We start from the raw sequence: 27,289 nt of genomic DNA on the forward strand, positions 1-27,289 counted from the left end.
CCTCACTTTCTACTAGATATGCAGTTTCTACAGGTTAGTTTCATATGTTGGAGACAATAGGTTTTATAGACATGAGATCATACAGCAGTCATTACTACTCACTGCCGGAGTTGGCTTCCTATGAAGAGCAAGAGCATCACCAAGCAATCCCACAGGACCAGGTTGGCTTGAAACAACATCCTCTGATCTGCTGGAGACATTGTCTCTCCAGTGACAAAGGATTTGCTGAGCAATCTAGCTGGTCTGGCAGCTTGGGTCTATTCCTCCGGGCTGGGTGACGTTGGGGCAGTTCCTCTGGCAGAGTATAGGCTGGCAGTTTCATGCCAGGTTATAGAGACTCCAAACTATGTCAACCTCCTATGACAAAGATTTCCCAGGACTACATCTGCTGGGAGGCCATCCATAAAGACCTGATCACATGGCTGACTGACAGATGAGAAATACCCTAGTCATGAACACTTCACCCTTGACTCCATTTACCCCAATGACTTTGGCTGTGCAACCTTGCAGCATCATAGCAGGATCCTATTCCCATAGAGGTCCCAAGTGGACCAGCTGCAGGTGACCCATCATGCTTTGTGGTGGCATCATTCCCACACAAGTAACTCTTCTCTAAGTCACTCACTTCATCCTCGCACTGCATAAGGATGTCTGGAGTGGGAACAGTCTTTGTTGGGTCACTTCCACTGGTTAGACAAGCAAGTTGGACTCCCAGACTCTGATTGGTTGCCCGGCGCTAGTATGCTTGGGGTGTTGAAAACTACATCTGCAGATTTCCCGCAGCTGTAGCCCTTTCTCCCCAATTGGGGCTTGGATGGTATATGATAACTGCTGGGGACAGGGTAGAGTGGTGTCTGGTTAGAAACACCAGAGTAGTGGGTACTTGCTTGTAAAAGAGGAAAATAACCTTAGTTTAAAGCTTCTCCTTTTAAACGAATCTATCACAATTTACTTTCATCAGAGTTATCATAAAACAGATGATCTCGCAAACTACCGCCCGATCTCGCTCCTTAACACAGATATCAAACTTTTTGCCAAAGTCTTAGCTAATAGGTTAAACGGAGTCCTGGCAGACCTTATAGACCCCGATCAGGTGGGTTTTATTCCCAACAGACGGGCCCCTGATAATACTCGTAGAGTAATAGATTTAATCCACTTTGTTAACTCTAGCAAACTTCCCTCACTGCTTCTAGCCTTGGACGCAGAGAAGGCGTTTGATAGGGTAGCCTGGCCTTTTATGTTTTCCACGCTAGAATCATTTGGTTTACGAGGCCACTTCTTACAAGCTATAACAGCTTTATACAATAACCACACCTCCCGGGTCATGACCAATGGCCAGGTCTCCAGCCGTATCCAGTTACATAACGGCACGAGGCAAGGCGGCCCATTATCCCCACTACTGTTCACACTGTGTATTGAACATTTGGCAGCCGAAATACGCCTTAACCCAGACATCACAGGCATCCGGCTGGGCGCCTCACATTATAAAATTTCAATTTTCGCAGCCGATGTCCTGCTCACTCTGACTGATCCCACTGTATCACTCCAGAACCGAATGTTAGAACTTGCACATTTTGGTAAGTTCTCTGGCTATAAAATTAACGATTCTAAATCCGAAGCGCTCTTCCTTCACGTCCCACGTAAAAATAGAGAAGCTCTAAAACTGTCCTTTAACTTCCAGTGGCGTCCTCACTCTATCAGCTACCTGGGGATAAATATCACCAAACACTTCCTAGGTCTATATAAAGCAAATTACATGCCCTTATTGACAACCATTCAACACAATCTAGCTAGATGGGAACCTATGTACATCTCCTGGGTAGGTAGAATTCAAGTTATCAAAATGAATATCCTCCCCCGCCTATTGTATTTATTTCAGACGCTCCTGGTGTCAATTCCCTGGAAAAATATATTCACTCTTCAATCGTCATGCAACAGTTTTATCTGGCAAGGGAAGAAACCCAGATTAAGTAGATCGCTGTTAGCTAAACCCAAAGAGGCTGGAGGCCTCGGTCTACCGCTAATGTATGAATACTATTTGGCCACACAACTGAGCAATGTCATCTCTTGGCATCTCAACCCAGGCCTAAAAAAAATGGGTGGACATAGAAAATGCTATGACCCCAGATACACTCGTACATCACCTATTATGGCTTCCTAAATCTTGTAGACCGGCTTCAGTATACTCCTGCCCATTAATCTCCTTTACTCTAAACACATGGGATCTGGCTAATAAAAGACACAATCTAGCCCCATACCCATCTCCCTTGAATCCCATATGGACTCACCCATTATTTCCACCAGGGAGATCAGCCGCGATTTGTGGATGGTGGCGCACACATAAGATTGAGCGCTTTCTACATATTAAGGGATAAACCGCCCCTGCCTCGTTCGAAGATATTCAAATTAAATGTCACCCCCCACCTCCCATTCATTTTCAATATGTACAAATTTGCAACTTTATACAATCACAAACCCGGTCCTCCCGTTTCCGTAGCATTTCTCAATTTGAGCGACACTGTATATACTCCGCAGGCCGTAGGGGTAACATCTCAATCATGTATCGTACACTCACAGCACCACCTGATCAAATTCTTGAGCCTCATGAAGAGGCATGGTAGTGCGATCTGGGGGAGCCTTTGGACAGCGAGGAGTGGTCTACTATCCGTACAAGAACAGTGAAGGTCTCCATTAATGCAGGTATACAAGAAAACTGCTATAAAATTTATACGCGCTGGTACCTGGTTCCGGAGAGGTTGCATCGGATATACCCATCGGTTTCAGATAGATGTTGGCGCCTTTGCGGGGCCAAGGGAACTTTTTGGCATATTTGGTGGGAGTGTCAGGTCATTCAAACTTTCTGGAACCTCACTCTGGCTATTGCTCATAAAGCAACAGGGATTAAAGTTAGTAAGAACTTGAAGCCTGCTCAGATTCTACTAAACCAGCCCATCCCCGATATAAGCAAAGCTGAGAACTGCTTAATTGCAGACATCTATCAGGCTTCCAAATTGCTCATAGCCAGAGCTTGGAAACAACCCACGGCCCCATCTAAAGCAGAACTGCTTAACCGTATATGGTTTATCTCCTATATGGAGCATATCTCTGCCCTACTGAATGATACCTTACCAAAATTTAGGGAAGTGTGGTCACCCTGGTTTAATTGGCAACAATCCTCTATCCCTGGAATTACTTGACCTGTAATCCTAATAGATTAAAATGCTACTATCCCCCTACACCCCCCCCCCGACCCTCACTCTCCATTTTCCTCCTTTCCTTCCCCCCCCCCCAAAAGTTAGCTTTATAAAACCACCGCTGCTTTTTGACTGTTTCATGTCTTAATTCCGCTCAGCTATTCAGCTATTTTCACTTCCGTGGTGTTGAAAGTGCTACTTGTAAAAATTTCACTATACCCACGTTTCAGCTGTATCACAGTTCTGTATAACCTGAGTATGTCTATTCATCTGTATGCGGTTTCAAAATAAAAATTTAAAATAAAACAGAGGATCTCCCCAGCTTCACTGCTATTACAATTCAAATCCTCTTTTTCAACTATGTAGCATTCTAAAATCAAGGTAAGTGAATTTGTAAGAACACAGGAGACATAAACTTAATAAGTGTAACTTAATATGGAAAATAAATCCACAATCTTTAAGATGTAAAACAATTAACAAAATGACATACAAAGATATAATACAATAGTTCCTTGTAAAAAAAAAAAATAAGGAATAAAACACAGAAATATTAAACTCACAAATGATCCGCTTTCTGTTTGCTGGTAAAAGCAGGAATAAAGGCACGCATTTCAATGCAAAATTGACTCCCAGAAGTGAACAAATCTTTTAGATTTAAAAGACATCTTAAAACTGCTGTGGATACCCACAGCCCCCTTCCACTGCAATGTTAGTACCATAAAGTCTGTGTAAATGCAAATTAGCTGTTTATGACCTCTGTTCAAACACCTTTCAAGTCAGGTTTTATTTACACTGACCTAACTTCTTACCAGAATGTCCTACAAAGATGATTTTACCTCCACAAAACATAAGTTTCCCTTAATTTACATACCAGACATGACCCTTATTTCTCTTTATTCAGACATACATTCATTTAGTTTCAGGTTTCACGTTTTAACCCATGGCTAGACTCGGAACTCACACCAAGCTAATACTGTGAATTCACAAAGACATATTGCAATTTTATGAAACTAGAAATTAAACAGGGTATATGCATCAAAGTCTGTAATTTATGTGCATCCATTAATGACTATATTGTTATTTGCCACACAGTGTAATTGCTTTGTAAGTCATATTAATAATTAATATGGAAAATTAGCTTTAATATTTGATAAACAGATCACTTAATACGTTAAAGCCTATGGTTTGCCAACACCTTCATAATTATGTTTTTCATAAACAACTGAATTCTGAAATTGCCTTTTGTCACTTGATGGGCCAGGTTCTGAAAGATATTGTTAAGGGTATACAGAACGAAAGGACAAATTAAAAACTTCACATGCAGTCAAGATGTTCCGTTTTCCCAGTAAAGACGTTTTGACCTTACCTGTCCATACACTTCTTTACAATTAAAGAATTTGCTGACAGACGAACTGTAAGTCGATAGTTCATTCAGTACCATGGCAGGGTAGGATTCATTAATAACAACTTGATTGTTATGAAATTTCTGGTATCTGTTCAGTGAAGAAAAGATTAGATATCTTTAGACCGAATTCATTAGCCTATATAATAACACATTAATTCACCACAGTACACAAGTGTCACGACTGTGTAAAACAGCATGCAAACATATCTTTATTCTTGGAGATTAGTGATATCTCTCCCGTAATATAACTTATCATTGGAGAGTAGTGATATCACTTTTGTCACATGACTCGTGAAAGTGTTCTGTGAAGGAATATCTGCTATTAATATCAATCTGCTATTAATATCAATCACATTAGACATTACAGACCTATCTAGCAGTCAGAAATACACAATTCACAATATATGTCCAGATAGGAGACATGATACACATGGTGCCGGCAAAATATATGGTATTATTATTATTAATCTTTATTTGTAGGGCGCCACATAAGGTCCGCAACACTGTACAGAGCAAAAGAAACAAGACAATACATGGTATAACAGTACAATACAGTAAACAACACTACAACTCTCAACACAGCTACTGAGGTACAAGGGGTAAACTCACCGCAGGCTGAAACCTGTGCCCATTATCGTAGGCGCAAATAACAAGTTTAGAGCCACTGAAAAAGGTGCAAAGGCAATGGAGGGGTGGAGTCAATGGGCAGAGAGCCCAAGGAGGAGATATGCTATAGTATGCTTAACATCACTAGTTTTGGAGGAGTACAAAGGTAAGAAATTGGTCACAGTATGGCACCATGTCATATCGGAAAACCCAATGGATAAAGCATTGATTAAATGGGCCACCATGTAAATTTTATTTCCTAGAAGTTTTGTTCTCCAGAATTTAAGGGACTTTTGTTATAATTAAGTTGCCTGATTGGGATAATTTGGTTTAAAATGGAAATGGCTTTTGTGGAATTCAATCCCGCAAGTGACTCATATGTAAATAATTCAGTACACTGTAATGTTATGTTGTCACACTGTGACTCAGTGATGTCCCTAGTAAAGCGATATGCAATAACTTTGTCCAACCAACGTACATCAAGGAGAGTGTCTACTCTACGATATCCGGAGCTGCTTACGAAAAATAGAAGTGCGCCACAATGTTACAGAGGTGGATATTTTTTTTAGAGGTATAAAAGTGTATAATATAGACAGGAAGTCTGTGTTCATAAGACAAAATTATTCCACCCATTCTCAACTTTACCTAAAAAAATCTTTTACCATGGACAGTAGTGGCTCTTCGATACAATGAAGTTTACATTTTATGTATTTTATTTTTATTGGTTCTTTAAAAGGTGACATAAAACACTCAGATGGTCTCTGGAATAAGAATATTTCTATTGCAAGTCAGAAACACAATCAGCACCCACCCTGCTTTGATGTCTTGCAAACATGCCTTTGCCTTCCCCATAAGGACACGTAACTGTTCCATTGTGCTCTCCTGTCTCAGAGTGTCTAGAACAATGTCCAGATTACCTTCTTTAGTCTGCAGGTAGAAAGGACAGTGAGAGCAACGAGTTATTAGGAGTATAGAGGTGGAGATATTAGACACGCTGGAAGTAAGAAGCAGGGAGACACAAGAGGACTGGTATAATACACAAAGAGAGTCTGTACCTGGTTTTCGGCATCATGCTTCCGATGGCAGCTTTCCAGTTTTTCCTTCAGGATTTTCTCTTGTTGGGAGAGTCCAGTTTCCAAGACATCCCACAAGTGAACAGCTTTCTTGGCAAATTTAAACAACATATTGATCTGTCTGGTTGTCTGATTTGATACAGTCTTCAGATTTTCCTGAAATGGAAAGGAGGAAGTTAATCAGTACAATGATGAGTTTAACCGGCATACACCTGGGGGTAAATGTATTAAGTGCCGATTTCTGCAAGTTTGCAGTGAAAATTTGAAGCGGCAATGGCTTTAAAGGCAAAATAATGCCTTTAAAGCCATTGCCGCTTTAAATTTTCAGTGCAAATTCGCCGATCTCTGGTGACCTGCAGAAATCGGCACGTAATACGTTTACCCCCAGATCGGTGACAAAAGATTGTATAATGGGCATTCTAGAGAGTAATTTTATTGATTTCCAGCACACTTACACTAAATCGCTGCTGTTCGTTTTCATATTTGATCTGGAAATGTTCAATGATTGGGGAGAGTTCTTTTGTCAGGATAATCTCAGCCTCTTCCTTTGGGCAGATGTCCATATTCGACAGCTGGGCCTGGAAAGCAGCAAGAAAACAGGTAGAGGCCAGCCAGCGCCTATGTACAAACACGGTCATCTATCTATGTCCACCTGGCTATTATGGGTGGATTATAAAGAATCACAGAAACACAAAGCACACAGCAAGGGGGAGATTCAATTCAGCGCAATATGCCTCCGGAACAGTCCGTAGAGACACTCAGGGGCGATGTCTGGCAAGAAATCCTTGCTCATTTTTCCTTGCTCAGCATAGAGGTGCAAAGAAAAAGTGAGCAAAGATTCCTTACCTTAATAGGCGGCAATGTGCGTAGCCGGACATCGTGGTGAATTCAATCTCTCTCTAAGGGGCATATTCAATTGTTTTTTTTCCGTGCCGCGGAAAAACTATTACCGTTAATACGGTAATAGATAGCTGGATTTCAGCTCGCGGCTCAGGGAGCTGCGAGCTGAAATCCAGCGAGAAAATTACCGTATTAACTGTTTTTCCGCGCATGATTACCGGAATAACGGTAATCGTGTGTGGACCGCGAGATTTTTGGCGTTTCCGCTGAGAATTGAATATGCCCCTAAGTGTCTTAACGCCCACATTGCAAACATATAAAATCACACAATGAAAGGCACTACAGACTCGCTAACTTGGCTCCGCAGATGAAGGACTACTAACAGTACCTACAATCTTCCATACGTCATTTCATCGAGATTTTATCGCTGCAGCTCCTACTCTCCGGAACTCCATGCCTCCAAAAGCAGACTAAAGACTTAAGTGTTTGCTCAGGCATTTCATTTATACCCCGTTACTGTCTAAAGAACCCAAATGCTTAGCTATCTTTTCTGTACTCTATAATCCTATATATATATGTTTATTTTACATCATGTGTGGGAGAAAAGTGCTATATAAATAACATTACAGTGTTCTCGCCAGCACCTATTTCCCAGGTGCTCCACCCGGCTCTTGGAGCCCAACAGAGTCTTATTATAATAGAATAAACCATTGTTTCTCCTATTAGAACAGACACTATGTGAATACTACAGCCAGCACTTGTTTTGTTAGACCGCTGAGCACCAGTCTGACCAGTCCTGGCAGGTGTGGGCAATAACCTCCACTATTTTTCATTATTCCTGCAAAATATTACAACTGCCCCCACCCAGCTGCTTCTTAATGCCACCCGGCTGGAAAAATTTTCTGGGGAGAACATTCCATTATTATTATTATTATTATTGTAATCTCAGTTGGGAAGGGAACTCTCCCTGACAACTTCTGTCTACATCATAAGTACAAATTGTTAGTATAACATAAAATAATGACATAGGGTCTAATTTAGAATAAAACATAATTGTGCAGTCCAAAAGTACTGGTGAATTTTGAGTTGCATCAATCTTAAGATACAGACAGCTCAAAATACATTGTAAGAATGGGGCGGATTTAAGTTTATTATTATGTGGTTACTGAAAGATATGTTAGTCATCATCATCAACTTGATCATGATGACTGGCATTTAAAGTGCGCAAAAAAAAAAAAAAAAAAGAAGAAGCAATACAGTTGGACTTGTGTCTATCTCTAATCTAGGCCGCTATAGAGCAGCCACTCTTACTGAATACACCATGTACCACTTACCTTACTCTTTTCGGCCCCCATTATACACCTCTGGATCACGTCCTGCTGGAAGCTATGAAGCTTGTGTAAGAATTGTCCGCAAACAGCGTCTACACCAGGGGAAGATCAGAAACAACACTGGTTAATACTGTGTATAAACTCACCGGGTTACATGAACCTGTCTCCTCCACATAACACTGTCTTTAACACATAAAATAATGAGTTGTATATATTGTAATCACATTTTACATAATAACGAGTCAGATGGTATTTCCACCAAGTAAAGATTTTATTACCTATTTGGTATGTGGCAATTAAGAGAAAAATAAAAAAATAATGTTCTTCCTGCAGACATTGCGGTTACTAACGAAGGAGGGTCGGTGAACTTCCACACAGAACGAATATTCAAAATTACTTATATGAGAACAAACTGTTCATTTTTTACTACTATTTCATAAATGGTTATATCCCTTTTGATTCTTTTAAGAAAAATACAAAGGCTGCTAGCCCAGAGAGGGAAAACCGGAGTTCATAACTAAAGAAGAAGAAAGAGTTTTTTGTTTTTTTAAAAAAATACGTTTCATTAATAACAACTTGTCTTGAACAGTATTACAGAATAAAAAAAGAATTCCTGAAAGGTCCATTGGTAGGATAGTGTATACACATATAAATTAAACAGTATGTATGACATTCTCTCACAGAGTCTCTTTTATCTGGGGGCACTGAATAATTTACAATAACATTTGATTCATTTCCTTGTTACAATTCAAAATTCTTTTTCTTATATTGGGTTGGTCAAAGCTATAAATTTTACAGTTTAAAACCGAGGGTGAATGAACTCAGTATTACGTCCTCTGGCTGATATCAAGTCTTTTATTCTGATTAAACAGAAAAAGTGCTGATTCCTTGAGCCCGTGTCCAAGATAACTGCTGTTTTCACAGTCAATTTTATGATTGTCAGTTTAATTATTGTTCAACATATCATATCAAACGGTCATTATCTTATAACCCCCATCTCACCTGGTCTGGTCACTATTATTTACAAACATAATTAAGCAGACCAATAATTATATTGTTTTGGGAAAGAGGACAATGATTAATCTCATGCTGGCATATAGCCGGTTATACCATTCATGAGTTTTGTGAGGCTATAAAAACATCTTTATATTAACAGTTATGTCTATCTCACAGCTAGTTGATCTCATACTAGCGGGCAGGCGACTGTATTATTCATTATTTTGAGTCCAATTTGGGGGGGAGCTAGGAGAACATATCTGGGTAAAGCTGGGTACACACTACAGGGTTTTTGTCCAATAATCGGCTCAACCAGCCGACATACGACCGCTCCTTCAAAAGTCGGGTCAGTGTGTGCAGTGACACGATGGTCGAAAGTCTGCCCAAATGGACGATTGTCGCCTCATTTGGTTGGTCGTACCGTTAAATATTTTCGTTCCAATCTTGTTTCCGCTGTGTAGTGTGTATAAACTTCCGACCGATGCACAACAGTGAGTACGAAATTACAGTCATTGCTCACGACAACTTTATGGATTTCTTTGTATTAGTGATCACTGTTGGAGAGGATCAGTCTGCCACCTGGCAGTCCAAAGCTTGTGCTGTAGCCAACTGATATGGCAGGAATGAAAATGCCAGGTTGTGCGCACATCAGACAGTGGGCATCACGCAGGTCTCCCAGCACACTCACCAGCACCTCCCGGGGACATCTCTTTATTTAAACTAAATGCCACACAAAGATTATAATAGAAAAACAAAATAGAGAGAAGCCTCTTTAATCTTAACATATCCAGCAAAAAATATATTTTGGTTACTAAAACGATTTGCAGTATTTAATTTGTACAATCTCATACGGTAAATGCTGCAGTCACATGATGGAGACAGTCTCTAGTATTACACAAGAAGTGTTCGCTCCCTGGAGTTGACTCCGCGAGCTAGAATTACGCCCAGCTGGGTCTTTACTACAATGCGCTACATTATAGCGCATTGGAACCGCCAGTTCTTTAACTCTTCAGTGACCCACGCCCTCTTTAACATGCTTTACCCATAGCGCCTATACACCCAACGCTGAATGAGAGAAATACACATTACAGAGGAATAATGCAGCTACTAACCTATCTGCTTGTTCAAGGCCAGGAGAGATTTATGCCAGCCAGTCACTGCTGTTACAGTGCAAGTAGGAGGTACAAAATCACTGAAAAAGAAAAGTAATTGTTTAGGAGAACTAGTTCAGGTACAAGTCATAATTTTAATTATTTAATTCATTGCTGCACAAGAAGTTATTTCATCAGGTCCAGCTCAGCTAAAAGCATCAAATGGGGCACTCACCATGGCCATGTTAATGAACGAGGTGGACTCATAACACAGGCATATGGCCTCATAAAATGACCGGATTTCCCTCTTTATACACTACGGTGGGCAGCCCAGTGGCTCAGTGGTTAGCACTTCTGCCTCACAGCACTGGGGTCATGAAATCGATTCCCAATCATGGCCTTATCTATTTGGAGTTTGTATGTTCTCCCCGTGTTTGCGTGGGTTTCCTCCGGGTGCTCCGGTTTCCTCCCACACTCTAAAAACATACTAGTAGGTTAATTGGCTGCTATCAAATTGACCCTAGTCAGTCTGTGTGTGTGTTAGGGAATTTAGACTGTAAGCTCCAATGCAGCAGGGACTGATGTTACTGAGTTCTCTGTACAGCGCTGCGGAATTAGTGGCGCTATATAAATAACTGACAATAATGATCTTTACAGTTAAAGAAAATATCTGCTAGCCAATAGCAAATCCACCAGGCACATGTCATATATACAGTGATCCACAGTTTGTTCAGCAGTACAAACTAATAAACCCACATAAAAGTATTTGTTCATGTTCCTGAGCTGCATTGACTAAATATATAAATGTAAAAATACAACAATTTGTCTCACTCAGTTTGCCACAGAAGATTATTCTAACCAATAAAAGGGGTGACCTTAAGGGCCTGTATACACAGCTGTTGAACAACAATATTCTATTTACTTAACGAGAACCACAGAACTTCATTGTTTCTTAACAATTGTCAACAGTCCAGAATGCTGCAGGTAAAATTGACATTAACGCAAAGCAAACAATTGCTAGAAAGTGAGTGTGTGCATGTCTATTTACTTATCTTATTCTTTGTTTAACCAGGTGTCTTAAAAGCTTTAAAAAAAACGTACATATGTAATAGGCCATAAAATTAAATTTTCTCAATTTGCAACATTGTAACATCACAGTCAGGAGCCGCGTCATTGTTGCGCAATTACATTTGTTCCCGTTAATGACTACATATAACATCTCCGCTCATCCTGTACCTGATCGAGCACAGAAGCTGTAGTCTTTCATCATTGATAGGCCGGTACCGATCCATCAGCAGATCAGACTCGCTGCTCACTGCGGCCGGCATCTGATCCATCTCATTCTTTGCACACTCCCTGTGGAACAAATAAACAGTCTCACAGGATCAGAGAACAACATTAATGCAAATAGGAGCTGCTTTGCTGTTCTTACAAGAGGTGGAAGAGTACAAAGACGGGTCCCAGAATAAAATCTGGATCGGTTCTCGCCTCTCGATAGAGAAGAGCAAGGGGGCCAGCCCAAAGGCTCAGAAGAGGCCACTTTTGAGAGCAGGGGCTTCAGGTATAGCGGGGGCCTCGGTGTATGACCAAGCAGTGCCAGGCCCCCCTCCCCTTTGGGCTCTGTAGCTGCCCCACCCCTATTGTTACGTCCCTGGGTTCTAACCCCAAATGAGTTACATATATATCTCTCCTTAGAAAATCTGACTCAGTGGCTCCAATTTGCTGATTTGTCTGTTTGCACCTTTTTTCAATGGATTTTCCAAAGTTTAAAAGTAACTTTTGAACATGTTTGGTCCACGTGGACTTGAATCGCCCTTTCGAGCGCAGCAGGTTGGCGGCAAAATCATTAAAACGGCGCATAGGGGCTCCTTGTGTGTCGAGTCCAATACATGCGTACTTCGTCCGCGCTGGTTGTGATGGCGCTGCTCGGCTTGTGGCGCTGCTCAGCTGAGAGCTTACTGCGGGTGGTGACACAACTGTTTCATTACACAACTGACGTATGTGGGTGTGTGTACAGTGATTGACTACGTGATGTGAGTTCCAGCCTTTTTTCTTACAAAAAAGCACTGGTTATAACCATAGGCTGAAAAGATCGTGACTCTGTAAACTCTATGGAGATCTGGCTGCACTGCTGGTCCTGAGTGCAGACACACTGCTGAACCAGCGGAACATAGTTCCATTATTGAACAATATATTTAGTCCGGTTTAAAAATCAAATGAAATGATACGATGAGCTTTGGAATGATGATCGTTCATCGTTGCAGCCTACACACTAATGTGATATTGGGTCGAACGCTGGTTTATTGTGTGATTGGCTCTATAATCGGCTGTAAACCCTGTAGTGTGTACCCAGCCTAACTGTCTGTGGTGCTCGGAACCCTGATGACTTATACTAGAGGTCAGTGGTGTCAAAGACACTCTACCAAGGTGAATCCAATATGCAATACACGAGTGATGTTACTATCTGCATAGACACCTGTAAATAATACTCGTATAAACAGTGAGTCATGTGACATTATTTAGCGCTGTATGTGCATTTGTGCCGTGAACTTTGCAATTTGTGTCAAATTTGTCGCAGTGCACATGCACACAAAATGAGCTCTATTTTAGTTTGCACCTATAATAAGATTTACCAACATTAAAAATGCAAATGTGAAGATGTCTCACACACAAAAGGCGCATTATAACTATAAATTTATGTATTGTAAGAAATAAGGCACCATCTACTGCATGGATTTCTGTAGCCCCATATCGTCACAGAACCCCTCAGTGACGTCTAATAGAATTTATAGTAGAGAGGGCATTAACCCATTTGTAAACCCAGTCCTCTACATAGTATAAATATACCAGACCATACCTGAATTCCTGTACTATGATTTCTTTTTGATAGCATTTCCAAGCCTTTATGAGATCCTGCCACCGGAGGCGCTGCGATCCCTCTCTTTTCAGCTCAGCCTCCATCAGATTAAGAGACAGCTTGGCGATAGATCGGTGATTGGCTAGTATGGCCTGATTGATCATCTAGAAGTAAAACACAAACAGAACACAGATACACAATAAGACACATCTAACGTATTCAGCAAACATGCAAAGGTTCATTTACAAAGCAGCATAAACAAGGGCTGACGTTTTGTGACATCATCCAGTTGTTTTTGAGTATGTGTGCCTATTTTTTTGTTTTTGCTCAGATTAGTGCATTAAGGCGGTGTCAGCTACAGCACTTTGTTATATGGAAAGCAGAACAAAGTGGCGCAATTGCGGCTGTTCTTAGTAAATGAGTTTCATAAACTACAATACAACAAAACTAAAGAAAGCAAATGAAGACAAATTGGGTCATTTGCAAAGCTGTTGCCTACACCGTGTGTAGGCAGTCGTTTTGTGGGATATTTATGAGAATAGGAACCAGTGACATGCTACCCTGTTAATTGTAAACCCAAAATTAAAATTAAAGGAAGAGAAGTATTAGAACACGAGGACATGTACTGACACTGGGGGGAAGAGAAGTATTAGAACACGAGGACATGTACTGACACTGGGGGGAAGAGAAGTATTAGAACACGAGGACATGTACTGACACTGGGGGGAAGAGAAGTATTAGAACACGAGGACATGTACTGACACTGGGGGGGAAGAGAAGTATTAGAACACGAGGACATGTACTGACACTGGGGGGAAGAGAAGTATTAGAACACGAGGACATGTACTGACACTGGGGGGGAAGAGAAGTATTAGAACACGAGGACATGTACTGACACTGGGGGGAAGAGAAGTATTAGAACACGAGGACATGCACTGACACTGGGGGGAAGAGAAGTATTAGAACACGAGGACATGTACTGACCCTGGGGGGAAGAGAAGTATTAGAACATGAGGACATGTACTGACACTGGGGGGAAGAGAAGTATTAGAACACGAGGACATGTACTGACACTGGGGGGAAGAGAAGTATTAGAACACGAGGACATGTACTGACACTGGGGGGAAGAGAAGTATTAGAACACGAGGACATACACTGACACTGGGGGGAAGAGAAGTATTAGAACACGAGGACATGTACTGACACTGGGGGGGAAGAGAAGTATTAGAACACGAGGACATGCACTGACACTGGGGGGAAGTAGGTTCAGAGGAAATTGGAGGAAAAATGACTTCACAGAAAGGGTAGTGGATAAGTGGAATAGCCTCCCATCAGAGGTGGTAGAGGCGAATACACTAGAGCAGTTTAAACATGTTTGGGATAGACATAAGGATATCCTTACAAAGAACTAATATAGGGTTTGAGGTTAACACAGGTTAATAAAATGGGCAGACTACCCACGAAGAGGCGTGGGAACGTGACCTTGGGATCTCCCTGGACAGTGAGGAATGGTCGATCATTCGCACCCGCACAGCCAAGGTCTTCAGTGATTCAGGTATTCAATAGGATTGGTGCAAAATTTATGCTCGCTGGTATATGTTTCCAGGTAAACTCCCCCGTATGTACCCCTCAGTGACTGACCGCTGCTGGAGGCTCTGTGGAGCTTAGGGCACGTTATTTCATATCTGGTGGGAAAGCCCAATTATACATGAATTTTGGGACCTTACCCTGGATATCGTTCACCAGGCTACTTGTGTACGAGTCCCCAGGGCGTCTTTGAAGATCTTACTTAACCAACCTATACCAGGTCATAGAAAATCCAGTAACCGTTTAATAGCACACATTGACAGGCCTCCAAACTGCTCGTTGCTTGAGCCTGGAAACAACCTACTTCTCTCTCGAAAACTGAGTTGCTCAACTGCATACAGTACATTTCTTCCATGGAATACATTACTGCTCTTCTAAACAATACTGTACCCAAGTATCAAGCAGTGTGGATCCCTTGGTGCCACACTCACCACTCTGCAGTCCCTGGGAATGCTTGAATTAGACACTCCCCCCCTCTATACCCACCAATCTCTCCCCATCTCCCCCCTGCCCCCAAACCCTAGACCCCCACTCATACAAAACTTAAAACCCTTTTTCAATTTGACGATTCTTTACCTCTATTAAACACGTGCTTTTTCTGTAATGTGTTTTGAATTTCTACCTTATACAGTTTGAAAATAAAATGTTAAAACAAAAAATATGGGCGGACTAGATGGGTCAAGTGGTTCTTATCAGCCGTCAGATTCTATGTTTCTACGTAAATAGTTGCTATTTAATAAAATGTTTACTATTAATCATGTCCCTTGCCCCTTATTGCATTACTGAGCAGCACTGTCAATTATTCACCCAGTGTTCTCGGAGCAGCCTATCACGGAGAGATCCCAGGCAGTGCCTCTTGTACGTGGTTGGTAAATCTGACCCGAATCTGCCACAACTGGAAACTGCTTGTGCACCGGAAAAAACATAACCAAATCAACTCACCAAGACCTGGGTGTATATTTACTGAAAAAGTGGAGATGTTGCTTATAGCAACCAATCAGATTCTAGCTGTCATTTTGTACTAAATAAACCAAACAATGTTAACACATCTGGTTCACATGGGATTTTCCTAATTTCAGGCAATTCCACTGTTTTCACAAAGAATGAGTTTTGGTCATTATAAACGACTTATAGACATATGGACGACTTACCATGGCTTCTTTATGTATAAACCTGTACACATCAGACGGCATGATAAAACAAATGTCCTTCAAAAGTGTTGTGAATTTCTTCAGCACATCTGCAACCTGCAAAATTATTATTATTGTTTAGGCCAGCGATGTCCACTAAATCAGCCACATAGTCAAGTCATTGCAAACCGAATTAACCTTCTCTTTTCCTCTGTAACCCAACCTTAGACCGACACATATTTAGATTTGGGTAAAGAGCAGATATGGAGTCCCTTTGCTCCTCCCAGCTGTGTTACAAAAGAATCTGAGTCATTAAGGAGAGCAAAGCATAAAAAAGGAGTAACTTTGCACCTGGGCAAACCATGTTGCACTGAAGGGGGAGGTAAATTTAAAATGTGGGGACAGATTAATAGTTGGGGTAGAGCATGTCCTAGATCAACTTTCAATTTCAGTGCAAAAATAAAGCATGTGTGTGCTACCTGAAAAAACAGTATTTAGTGTATGTGCAAAAAAATAAACTAAATTTGCACCCCTTGCATTGTAACATGGTTTGTCCAGGAGCAAACTTACTCCTTTTTTTTTTTTGCTCTCCTTAATGACTCAGTCTCAAGAAGTTCTATACATGACTTTAAGAAATTTTTGTTACAAATATGGACCTAGACTATTATCTTACCTGGTTTGCTCGTTTCTCTTCCAGCTGAAACAAGGTCTTCTCTGTGTCTTTAATCCATTGTTTTCTACAACTGGATTCCTCAACCACTTGATCCCAAAGTTGATTTAGAAGCTAAAATAAAAAATGGGACTTAAATAAAAAGCAACAAACTTGGCAGTCCTGAAAAAAAAAGCTTTATAAAGCTGGCTGGAAGGAGCAAGTGCAGAGTTATAGCTCTGAACCTGCTTTAATACCACATCTCAAATAAGATGTTTTGTTGTGGTTAATATTTTATCCTAAACTACAGAGATACCCACAATAAAGAGATAAACTGGGAATGTGCTCAGGGGAGGGCTGTCAAATTTCAGCCCGGAGTCCAAAACTTGAGTCAGCAGTCTATTTTAAAGGAAAAAATGCAGGTGGCCCAGTGACCTAGCCCGGTAGCCAATCATGGGACCAGCACAGGGGGGCAGATGCCCCCCTGCCCAGCCTGCCCCTGCATGTGCTGACCAAACGGATGACCCTGTCTGTCCACATTAGACGAGATCCAGTTTTTCAGTGGCTGAATAGCCGGCATCACTGGGGCCTGTTAATGTTTTGGAATGCAACATGATTGTAGACAGGATATGACGGCAAACTTGCCAAATCTCAAATGGCAAGTGCAGCAGGGGTGTGGCACAGCAAATTGCATCACTTTAGTCCTGTCCTTGCGGCACAATGGTGCAATTGCAGCACAGCACTGCGAGGGGTGGTCAAAATGCACAATTCAGGGCGGATTTTGTCATCAAAGCCACCACCCAGCCAACTTCACTAGAATTGGGTGGGATCTGGGAGAAAGGCCTGCTCTCCCAGGTACCCGGGACAATTACTTGAATTTCAGGAGTCTCCTGGACATTCCGGGAAAGTATGTACGACAGTGGTCATAGTCCCACATTTGCTGTGATATCGCAATGACTGTGGCCAGCAATACATTTTATTCCGTAAAGTACACACAGTGTAGAGGCAGACAGTTGAACCAATATTAAGGACAATGCACGCTATTAGAACCAGTGACATTACTGAGGGACACAGTGAATTGATTTGCTGCATTCTAGTTTGAGCCCCCCCAAAAAATGGACATCTCCATTGTGTGATGACAACTGGTGTATGTACGTAATGCTCTGTACTACATTTCTATAGTAGTAAACACACTGACCCGTTCAATTCATTTAATAACACACAAATTAATTACTTTGATATATTGCCCTGCAGTTAGTTTTGTACATAATTATCAGTGGTTCTACACTGTCTGCTAGGGAATGAGAATCACCAGGGGGAGTCATGTGACTGTGGGAGTCGTTTCCATGGTAATAGAATACTTTCACTTGACAGGTAATTGGACACATTGACGGTCAGAAATGGGATGATCATTCTCAATTGCTCCCAGTGAGGTATTGGGACAGTCTTTTAACCTATCCTTTATAGTATTCAATAAAACTTACGACCGGAAAGCAGATGATAATTTAAAAAACGTGAAGGTCAGATATTTACTATCAGTGTGAAGGTTTTATTGTCACTCTTATCTTCACACTGCTGGAACAATAGGTCAATCTTTGCATCGGACTTGGATATCTTTTCCTGAAGAACCCTCCCGACCTCCAAAACCAAGATCTCCATTTCCTGGAAAGAGATTAAAGTAAAAAAAAACAACTTATGAAAACTAGCACAAAAAAGTTATACAAATGCCAACCAAGGGTCATGCATTTCTTTATAACCTTGCTAATGTCAGATAATTCCTTCTGCAGACTGGACACTGCATGGTGATGCCGCTCTTGTCTGTTCGAGGTGATACGCTGTAGGATACCACTGTCTTTCTTCTCAGGAACTAAAATAATGATGAAAAAATTATAAATATTAAAGAGGTTATGTTTTCTATAAAAAATCTTCATGCTATGTACCCCTAATTTACAATAGTTTTGCACCTAAATGCCAACATCTTGCACCTGGAACCAATTAAGCAAGAAGTGGCTCAAATTATTTCAAGTAGAGCCTACACACCGTGGCCATTTTGTGGACTGAACCAATATTCAGCCTATTAATTCACTAGTGAACTAGTTATTTCACTGAGGCATGATGTCACTAGTTTATAATCAATAGAGTCACGATCTGCCTCTGCAACCCTGCATCTAGATGCTGCTGTGCCTTCCCCAGATACTGTCTGCCAAGAACTATGTGGACTTTGTCGTTTCATGTATACAGCCTGTAGTACCAGTGCTCCAGCAAAGGAGCCACTGTGGTATTTAGACTGTTTCTCTACCTGCTAGAGTTAACTTGTTACTCCGGGATGCTTTACACCTTTCTCTGGCTTTTAAAGGCCTTGGCTTGTCCAGCAGTCATTGCCAGTTCATCTGTTGCCTTTACTGCTGCTGGTTTTCCTGTGTATTAATCCTTAATGATTTCCTGGTTTTGAACTCTGCTTTGCTCCTCGTTTTGTACCTCATCTTATGACCCAGACACAGCTTTGTTGTGACTTCTCTTCTGCCTTCTCCCTGGTATCGTGGTGGACCGTGTGACTTTGACCCCTGGCTTGTTTGACCCTCCTGCTTTACTGTGTCTGCATTCCAATGCACCACTAGCAATCCAGCACCTACAGTCTGTGGCATCTCCAGCTATCTAGCTTCTGAGTCTGCAGTTGTTACATCTCTGTGCCTGATCCAGACTCCTGGCTGTCTGCCTATCTGGACCCCTGAGTACTCCGCCCTGCAGACCACTACACTTTCTCTGCTTGCCAATCATCGGGTGCCTTGTGCCCCTAGTAACCTGCAGTCCTGACACCCGTGACTCACCTGGTGCTTCATGCCTCCCAAGTAACCTGCAGTCCTGACACCAGTGAATCTCCCAATGCTTCATGCTTCCCAAGTAACCTGCAGTCCTGACACCAGTGACTCACCAAGTGCCTCGTGCCTCCCGAGTAACCTGTAGTCCTGACACCAGTGACTCAACCGGTGCCTCGTGTCTCCAGAGTAAACCAGGTATCCTGACACCCGTGGTTTATCCGGCTTCTCAGCACTGTCTCTTTGTACTATATTACTATTGACCATACTTTTCATCTGTGGCTTCCTGAGACTCCATGCTATAACTGCCATACCCTGCTGACTTGTATTTGTTGCCTTACCATTTATTGTAACCCGTGTAATAAATAAATCACATCGTTCCACATACGCACTCTCAGTGGTCTTCACATTGTGAAAATGTCCTGGTATAACAGCAGCACCTCTGGTAGCACAGAGGTACTGCAGGCCCAATTCAAAATAAGGAGAGAGTCCTAGCATAGCCCACTTTAAGAAACGGATTCCAGCCATTTCATAGACTTTAAATTCAGGTCCAGCAACTGGGAAGGAGGCCCAGACTAGGCATAGAAATCTGAAGGAGGCCTGGGTAGAGCACCAATGCTAGGCACCTAAGACCGAGCAGCGCTGTGAGGCAACCCTGGCCGAACCGAACAGCACTGTGGGGCAACTCTTGCCCATGCTGGAGGGACAGCACCCGCCCTATAGCAGGCCGGACAAAACATGTTCCCGTTCTGGCACAGTAGAAACATAGGTTATAAGTCCTTCTAAGAAAATGTTCTTTCTTAGTCAAGCATGGGCGGGGAAGGACCACCTACAGATCTAGGTGTCTCTGTAGTCAGGACTTTGGTCTGGTAATTGTATACAGAGTGTGAAGCACTGACATTTGCTGGAATCTGATTATTACAGGTATAATTACCAGGACTGGATACAAACTGAGCAGAGACACATTTCAGCAGGTCAGGTAACAAAGTCTGTAGCTGAATGAGTTGTTAGCGGAACCATATTATTTCCAACTGTAATACCTGCATAAATGATGATTCTGGTTGTATGAAACCAGCCATGGTTTCAGCAGAAAAAAAATAAAAAAATATGTAGTTTGTGTGAACAATGGTAGAGCCAAGGCGAAAATAAAACAAGTAATCATGCATCTCACCAGTTTTGCCGTGTGGTTCACTGTGTGCTTTGGTTTCCCTTGGTTACCGCTATCTGCTGTTCAGCCTGGCATTCTTTTATTAACAGACGCCATCTTGCCTAGTGGTCTGCGTATGCGTTTCCCTGGGAACCTTTAAAACCTCTGCTCTGCAGTGATTGGATCATCTACAGCCAGTTCCCCTTATAAGGGCTCTCCTCCCTTTAATGGGTGTCAGATCATCAGGTCTCTCTACCTGATAGGAAGCATCTCCTCTGACTCCTGTTGTTCCTGACATTGTGGATCATGCAGCTTATTGCTACTCAGTACTCCTGTGCTGCTCACTGCTTCTGAGCAACTACCTGCGCAGCTCAGCACTACTCAGCAATACCTGTACAGCTCACTACTTCCCAGCATTACCTGTGCAGCTCTGAATACCTGTGCTGCTTACTGCTTCTCTGCAACTACCTGTGTAGCTCATCACTACTCAGCAATACCTGTGCTGCTTACTGCTTCTCTGCAACTACCTGTGTAGCTCATCACTACTCAGCAATACCTGTGCTGCTTACTGCTTCCCAATAGTACCTGTGCAGCTCATTGCTTCATAGCATTATAGCCGCAGAGCATCGCTCATCATTGGTCCTGTTCCAGCGTTATAACACCTGTGTGTATCTCAGTGCTATTGCTCTCTGCAGCTCATGGCTTCACCACCATATTGACTCAGCTTATCTCACAGTCAAGACCTGTGGCTTAACTGCAGAGCATCGCTCATCATTGGTCCTGTTCCACCTCTACTATTGTTCTGGCTAAACAACTACTCGGTGGTTCTATGCATTCGCTGCTCTGCGCCCCCTAGACGAACGTGACCTGCGGTGGAGAGTTGTCAAGACAATATTCCCTTGTGGGAATCCCTGGTGAACACCTCTCCACCATTAGACTCCGCACCTCTCTGGGGGTAAGCTGTCACTATAGCAGCAATCAGGACCATTCCCATAATCCGGCTATCGTGAAACAGGCACTAGTAAACTGCTTAAATTTGAGCTGGTCTTTCTGTAAAGGAGTCAGGAGTATGGTGAAATATAAAACTGTTTTATTCTGGCAAAAACAAAGTCCAGATAATGCAGGGTATAAACAAACAAAAATCCGGGTGTGGCTGGATAGCAGGTAAGGTTAGTAAACCAGGAAGGTGCATGGAGGGGGGCAGGAATAAACAGCCATTGAATCACCAGCAGGTGATTAAACAGGGGGGAGAGATTAACTCCTGCAGGTGAGGAGAAAATGTTTGGGTATAACAGCAGCACCTCTGGTGGCACAGAGGTACTGCAGGCCTGAGTCAAAATAAGGGCAGAGTCCCATTCTCCATGTTTTGGAGCTGCCCTGTGGTGGGAAATTTTTGGTCGAGAGTGATGGAGGGAATACGTAACACAGGTATTGAGATTCCTCTAATGCTTCATAGGCCCTGTCTGTTTGGTATGGGGGTAGACTTGCTGCTTGGTAGGAATGCAACATGCTATGTACTTAATCTTCTTGCTCTGGCTAAGGTTACTATCGCTAGAATCTGGATGACTCGTCACGGCCCTAATTTCAATGACTGGGTGACTCTAGTTAATGAAGCTGTGGGACATGAGCGATTTACTTACCAGCCCATAAATATTATGCCAAAATATTGTCAAGTTTGGTCACGATTGGCTACATCACAATATGCAATATGGTCCCTGTCAGCTGATTCTGATCCAGACTGGAGGTCCTTGCACCCCCCCTCCCCTCACCCTGCTCGAACTCCTCTTATAATTCCACCCCCACTGCTTATTTACTTTACGCTATCTCTTATCTCACTGGCTGGGCAAAGGTTACTATTATTACGTTTATCAACACTGTGCTGTTATCTTAATGACTACTGATTACTGTACAACCCTAGGACACTTCTATGTCAAATCTACAAATACTGGTGACGCTATGTTATTGAATCGGAAATGTATGAGCAATATTCTATCTTGCACTAACTGACGTGTAATCACTATTTGCATTGGAACTACAATTAATTTTCTTTGTATGTCATGTTATTTCATGTAATGACAACACTTGAATAAAAATATTTGATCTAAATAAAAAATAAGGGCAGAGTCCCAACACCTGTGGAACCTAATCTGTCAACCATGACCGCTTACGAAAATAATTGTGTTCTTGGAGAAAAGATAACATAGATTTGTTTCCTATCATTATTAAATATTTTCCTCCAACAAAATTGAATATGCATTTTCAGGCATGAGATTTATTAGTATAACATGGGTCCAATATTCTGAATAGTCCCGCTAAATCATCTATAAACGTTAATACTTTTATTAGAACAACATGGCTTACAGCTACAAAAGCCAGAGAACAAATCACAAGGAGAACACACAAACTCCACACAGATAAGGCCATGGTTGGGAATCGAACTCATGACCCCAGCGCTGTGAGGCAGAAGTGCTAACCACTGAGCCACCGTGTTGTCCATAAGACCGTCCTTCCTTCCCTCTCTCTTCAAATTCACCGTTTCCCTTCATATCATGATTGTATTCTGTTACAAATGGCGACAATTTATCTTCGTTTACATACCTGATGTTATATTAGAAAATATTCCTAGTATTAAATTCTTAAAAAAAAAACTCATTAATCAACACTGATATTGAAAACCTGCTGCCTCTTTTACTAATCAACATGTCAAACTTCTGTCTAAAATGGAAAAATAAATAAATTGTTATTTGAAATCAATTAAAATTAAAATAACAACAAAAACGTTAGTTTTCTTACCAATAACATCACAGAGACCTCTCACCTCCCTGGCTGCGATCACATCCTCACTTTCCTGTATTTTACGAAGAGCTGATGCTGTTTTCTCTCTGTGATAAAAAATAGCGGATTGTACATGAAGTCAGAAAACAAAAAGAAAGTGTTTCCTGATATCAAGATGAACAGAAGTGAAAAGGAGAACAAAACACTGATAAGGAAGCAGGATGATTTAGCAGCCAAGGTAGGAACTTGAAGAATCAAGGTAGACCGGTTTGCTGACGCGGGTGGTCTGATAAGAAGATACCTTGGTAATCTAACTGCAGTGGCCTAATCTAACTAAAATCAATGACAACCTCCTCCTTATACGCCTCATTTACTTCCACAAGAGGCTCCTTCAGTTCCAGTTCGGTGTGTCTTCAGATAGAATGCTTTTGATGCCATGATGGTAGAGCAACACTCTTGTGAGATTTCAGAATGTTAAAACCTATCTCCCAAACCCAGGGTTCTGGAACCATAGTAGTGAATGCACCCAATGTTCTATTGATACATCTATAAAAGAAAGGAAAGTGTGTATTTTCGAGGCACTTAATGATTTGATTAAATTAAAATCATATCAATCTTTTATTGGTATACTTTATAAACAGTGAAAAATATTACTTTATTGCACGATTATCAATAATTAGCGAAACATTTAAAATGAGTCATTGAAAACTGACACCATATTATGTAACTGTTAAATTAGCAGTGAATCACTGCTAATCCACATTGCTGCTGTTGGGTACTTTTACCATTCACTTTAATAATTAATCATTATTGCTCCTATATTTCTCAGCAGCTGCTAATGGTCTCCGTATGCACTGATCTGTTGTTATGCTCTAATAAAAATCATTACACTATTTTCTTAAACCCATCAATGTATCTGAACTTCTATATCTATAAGCTAAATGAATAGAAGTTCAATGATGTATTGAATAGCTCCTAGTTCTTATAATCACTGGATGCTCTAAGCATAAGCAAGAAAAATGTATTATTTTTTGGGAGAAGGACAAGGGTCTTCAGACCCCCATTCACCGCAAGGCTAGGGGGGGCCCATTTGCCCAGGGAACCACCGGAGCTTCACCCAGGACTCAACAACTTGTCCATTCACCGAAAGGACCACACAGTCCCCCCTAGATCTTTGGGAATACAGATCCCATAAGGGCCTACCCCCACCCCTAAAAATCCATGAAACGAAAAACATAAAAGAAGGTGACAAACGAGTAAAAATAAATAGTGCCGTGTAGTTACGGCTCCAGCCCAATGACCTGGCAAATATCAAAATTCTCCCGCCCAGCCAGAGGGCCAGGGCAAAAGGAGGCGGTGTGTAAGGAAGTGGTAAAAATGTTCAGGGTGCTAAAAGTCACGTGCCAAGTGTGACACTGTGATTCTCTGGCACCCCAGGGTCACTAGTCCGGAGACACATTTAATTCCGGGCTTCCAACGCTGCCCTCCGGGCCCCTGGCCAGAAAACCAAGCACAGCTCTGCCACAACTGCACTTGATCGTAGCCAAAAGGCAGAGGAGCGATCACTAACATATGTTGTATTATACTATTCACTACACACTCACCTGTACGCAAGTGGGTTTTCAGTAGAGCCGTCATACGGCATGCTGTCCACCCAATGACGCTGCCGATGGGACAAGAAGCCAGCGGAGTGGGTGTCGGCATCTCTGATAAGGGGAATCTTTCCACTGTCCAAACCCAGCTCACGCTGTGCGACCCGAGCACGTGCCTGGCCAAGAGACCGCACCAGCTGAACCTGTAACATGATAAAAGGATCCCATTGCCTTAATGTTTAAAGAAACACTGGTCTGAACAATTACTTAAACTGCCCACTAGAGGCACTGTTTTATTGGTGTCTAATGAAGATCTGTCATTTACATCGGAAGAGCAAGCAAGATGTCAGCATCTCCAAAGTCAGTTTTATTTTCTAATGCATAAAACATTTTTTTTAAAACCACAATAATGTCTCTTAGTGTCTTGTGCGTACCTCTGCATCAAAGATCTGTCTGTAGACTTTTCCGCTTGGAACAACATGTACTTCCCCGACCAGAGCCATGATATCCACACGTCATAAAAACTCACCATCAACGTGTTAACCTCCGCCATCTAGAAAAGGTAGCGACACATTTAGGCAACACATATAAATACAATATAAAACTATAAACTGCCTGTGTATTAGTAATTTCAAAAGAAAGTATCCTATTTATCCACTCTGTCATTCACTTCTGCTGATACAGACTTCTGCTATCCCCATAGCCATTATTTTGGAGGTAGGACAGTCATATGTTTACAATATGACATAATGAGTTATCACAAACTGTAGTGTTAGAATCTGGGCTGGTTGAAGTGCTTATTTAAAAGGTATGAACGCCAACCCACGCTATTTCTCTGTGCAGAGGGTAACATACATTTAATGTGATAGCAACAGTTTAATTACAAAGACAGCACAATCCAATGCCAATGGAATTTAAATACCTGACATTAAAGCCTAGAAATATATCATACTGTTAAAAACGGTATTATTATAAATATAGTGAAATATTTGCTTGTCTTTAGGTTACACTGTTCTTTATATAAAACTTGTTTTACATTGAACATTATTTGTATGTCTTAACTATCTAATTGTTGTTTTTGACACTGAAAATACAGTCACATTGTTAGTAAGATTAAAAAAAGACACAGGTCTATCAAGTACAACCTTTCATAAACTCTAATTGTGTTGATCCATAGGAAGGCAAAACTCCCAAAAAAGAATGTTACCAATATGGTCTCACAGGAGGGGAACATGCTTTCCTGACCCAAAAAGTGTCAAATTCTCTGGCTCAATCAAACTCATAACGTCCTCTACTAATTATAGCTACAAATACTATGTCTTGTGAGAAATGCATCCGATCCATTTACACTTGCCCAGTCTACACGCCTCAATGCTTCTTGGAGCTCATCAAACATTGCCCTTTTAATAGTCACAGTGATTGTAACCCCCATATAAATCATTGTATTGATACTGGCAGTGGTGGAAGTGGGGGTGTATATAAGGGTGTGCCATACCGCCACTTCTCCTACTGCATTTATTGTAAAAAAATGCAGTAGTGCCATTTACTTATATTCCCATTACATTTTTCATATTACAACATCTACATTTCTACTGGATACTGGTCAAATGTTACCATGTAGTGATTCCTATTCCCTAGAAACCCCCTCACCATCGACTGTCGGGAAAGGGGGTCATCTGCCGGTCCCAATGTGGGCTACTTAGGGTTGAGTACCTGGGCTACCCGCAATTTTTTCCTTTAATGTGTTCCTAAAAAGCTGCTGAACCAAGTCTCATACCCTGGGCTAAAATTTGACAGCCCTCCCTTGCTCCTTACCTGTACATAAGATAAAATAAAGTCCCAAAGAACCTCCCCCCTACTTGGTTCTTCTACCACTTAGGGAAAAATAGTTTTCTTATGTAGCATAACACTCCATTCCAAACCACTTAAGAACATTTGGGGTGGGGGCAACAATGTTGGTCCATCTACTCCAAAGGCCCCCGCTCTGCTCTTCTGAGCATATGCATGAACCCCCCTCACCTCTAGAGCACCTTAGTCACCGCACCCCTGAAACAACGGTACTCCCACCACTGGTTGTCTTTTAAAATAAATAAAGATCATCACACAAAACAAAAATGACTGTCAGGCAGATACAACACATTTCAGTTTGAAACAGTGGATGGCAACCTGTTGCTCGACCAGTTTGCTTTGAAACTACAGG

General features: G+C 41.7%; 1 protein-coding gene across 4 annotated transcripts in view; it reads right to left on the reverse strand.

Annotated features, from left to right (window-relative positions):
- CCDC180 (coiled-coil domain containing 180) overlaps window positions 1-27,289 on the reverse strand; it is a 54,050-nt gene that overhangs the window by 25,305 nt on the left and 1,456 nt on the right. For 3 of the 4 annotated variants that reach the window (XM_075185349.1, XM_075185347.1, XM_075185346.1), the window contains exons 2-16: window positions 25,524-25,642; window positions 25,102-25,292; window positions 23,516-23,604; window positions 18,517-18,626; window positions 18,293-18,421; window positions 16,784-16,894; window positions 16,132-16,227; window positions 13,394-13,557; window positions 11,773-11,892; window positions 10,558-10,637; window positions 8,453-8,541; window positions 6,734-6,856; window positions 6,261-6,434; window positions 6,017-6,132; window positions 4,561-4,687 (exon numbers count right to left, since the gene is read on the reverse strand). In XM_075185349.1, coding sequence (XP_075041450.1) covers window positions 4,561-4,687; window positions 6,017-6,132; window positions 6,261-6,434; window positions 6,734-6,856; window positions 8,453-8,541; window positions 10,558-10,637; window positions 11,773-11,892; window positions 13,394-13,557; window positions 16,132-16,227; window positions 16,784-16,894; window positions 18,293-18,421; window positions 18,517-18,626; window positions 23,516-23,604; window positions 25,102-25,292; window positions 25,524-25,592 — 1,788 coding nt within the window. In that variant the 5' untranslated portion in view covers window positions 25,593-25,642. Of the gene's footprint in view, window positions 1-4,560; window positions 4,688-6,016; window positions 6,133-6,260; window positions 6,435-6,733; window positions 6,857-8,452; window positions 8,542-10,557; window positions 10,638-11,772; window positions 11,893-13,393; window positions 13,558-16,131; window positions 16,228-16,783; window positions 16,895-18,292; window positions 18,422-18,516; window positions 18,627-23,515; window positions 23,605-23,847; window positions 23,923-25,101; window positions 25,293-25,523; window positions 25,643-27,289 lie in introns of those variants that run through there. The other variant, XM_075185348.1, reaches the window with a different exon arrangement.

This window comes from Mixophyes fleayi, chromosome 9, assembly GCF_038048845.1.
Source record: "Mixophyes fleayi isolate aMixFle1 chromosome 9, aMixFle1.hap1, whole genome shotgun sequence".
NCBI lineage: Eukaryota > Metazoa > Chordata > Amphibia > Anura > Limnodynastidae > Mixophyes > Mixophyes fleayi.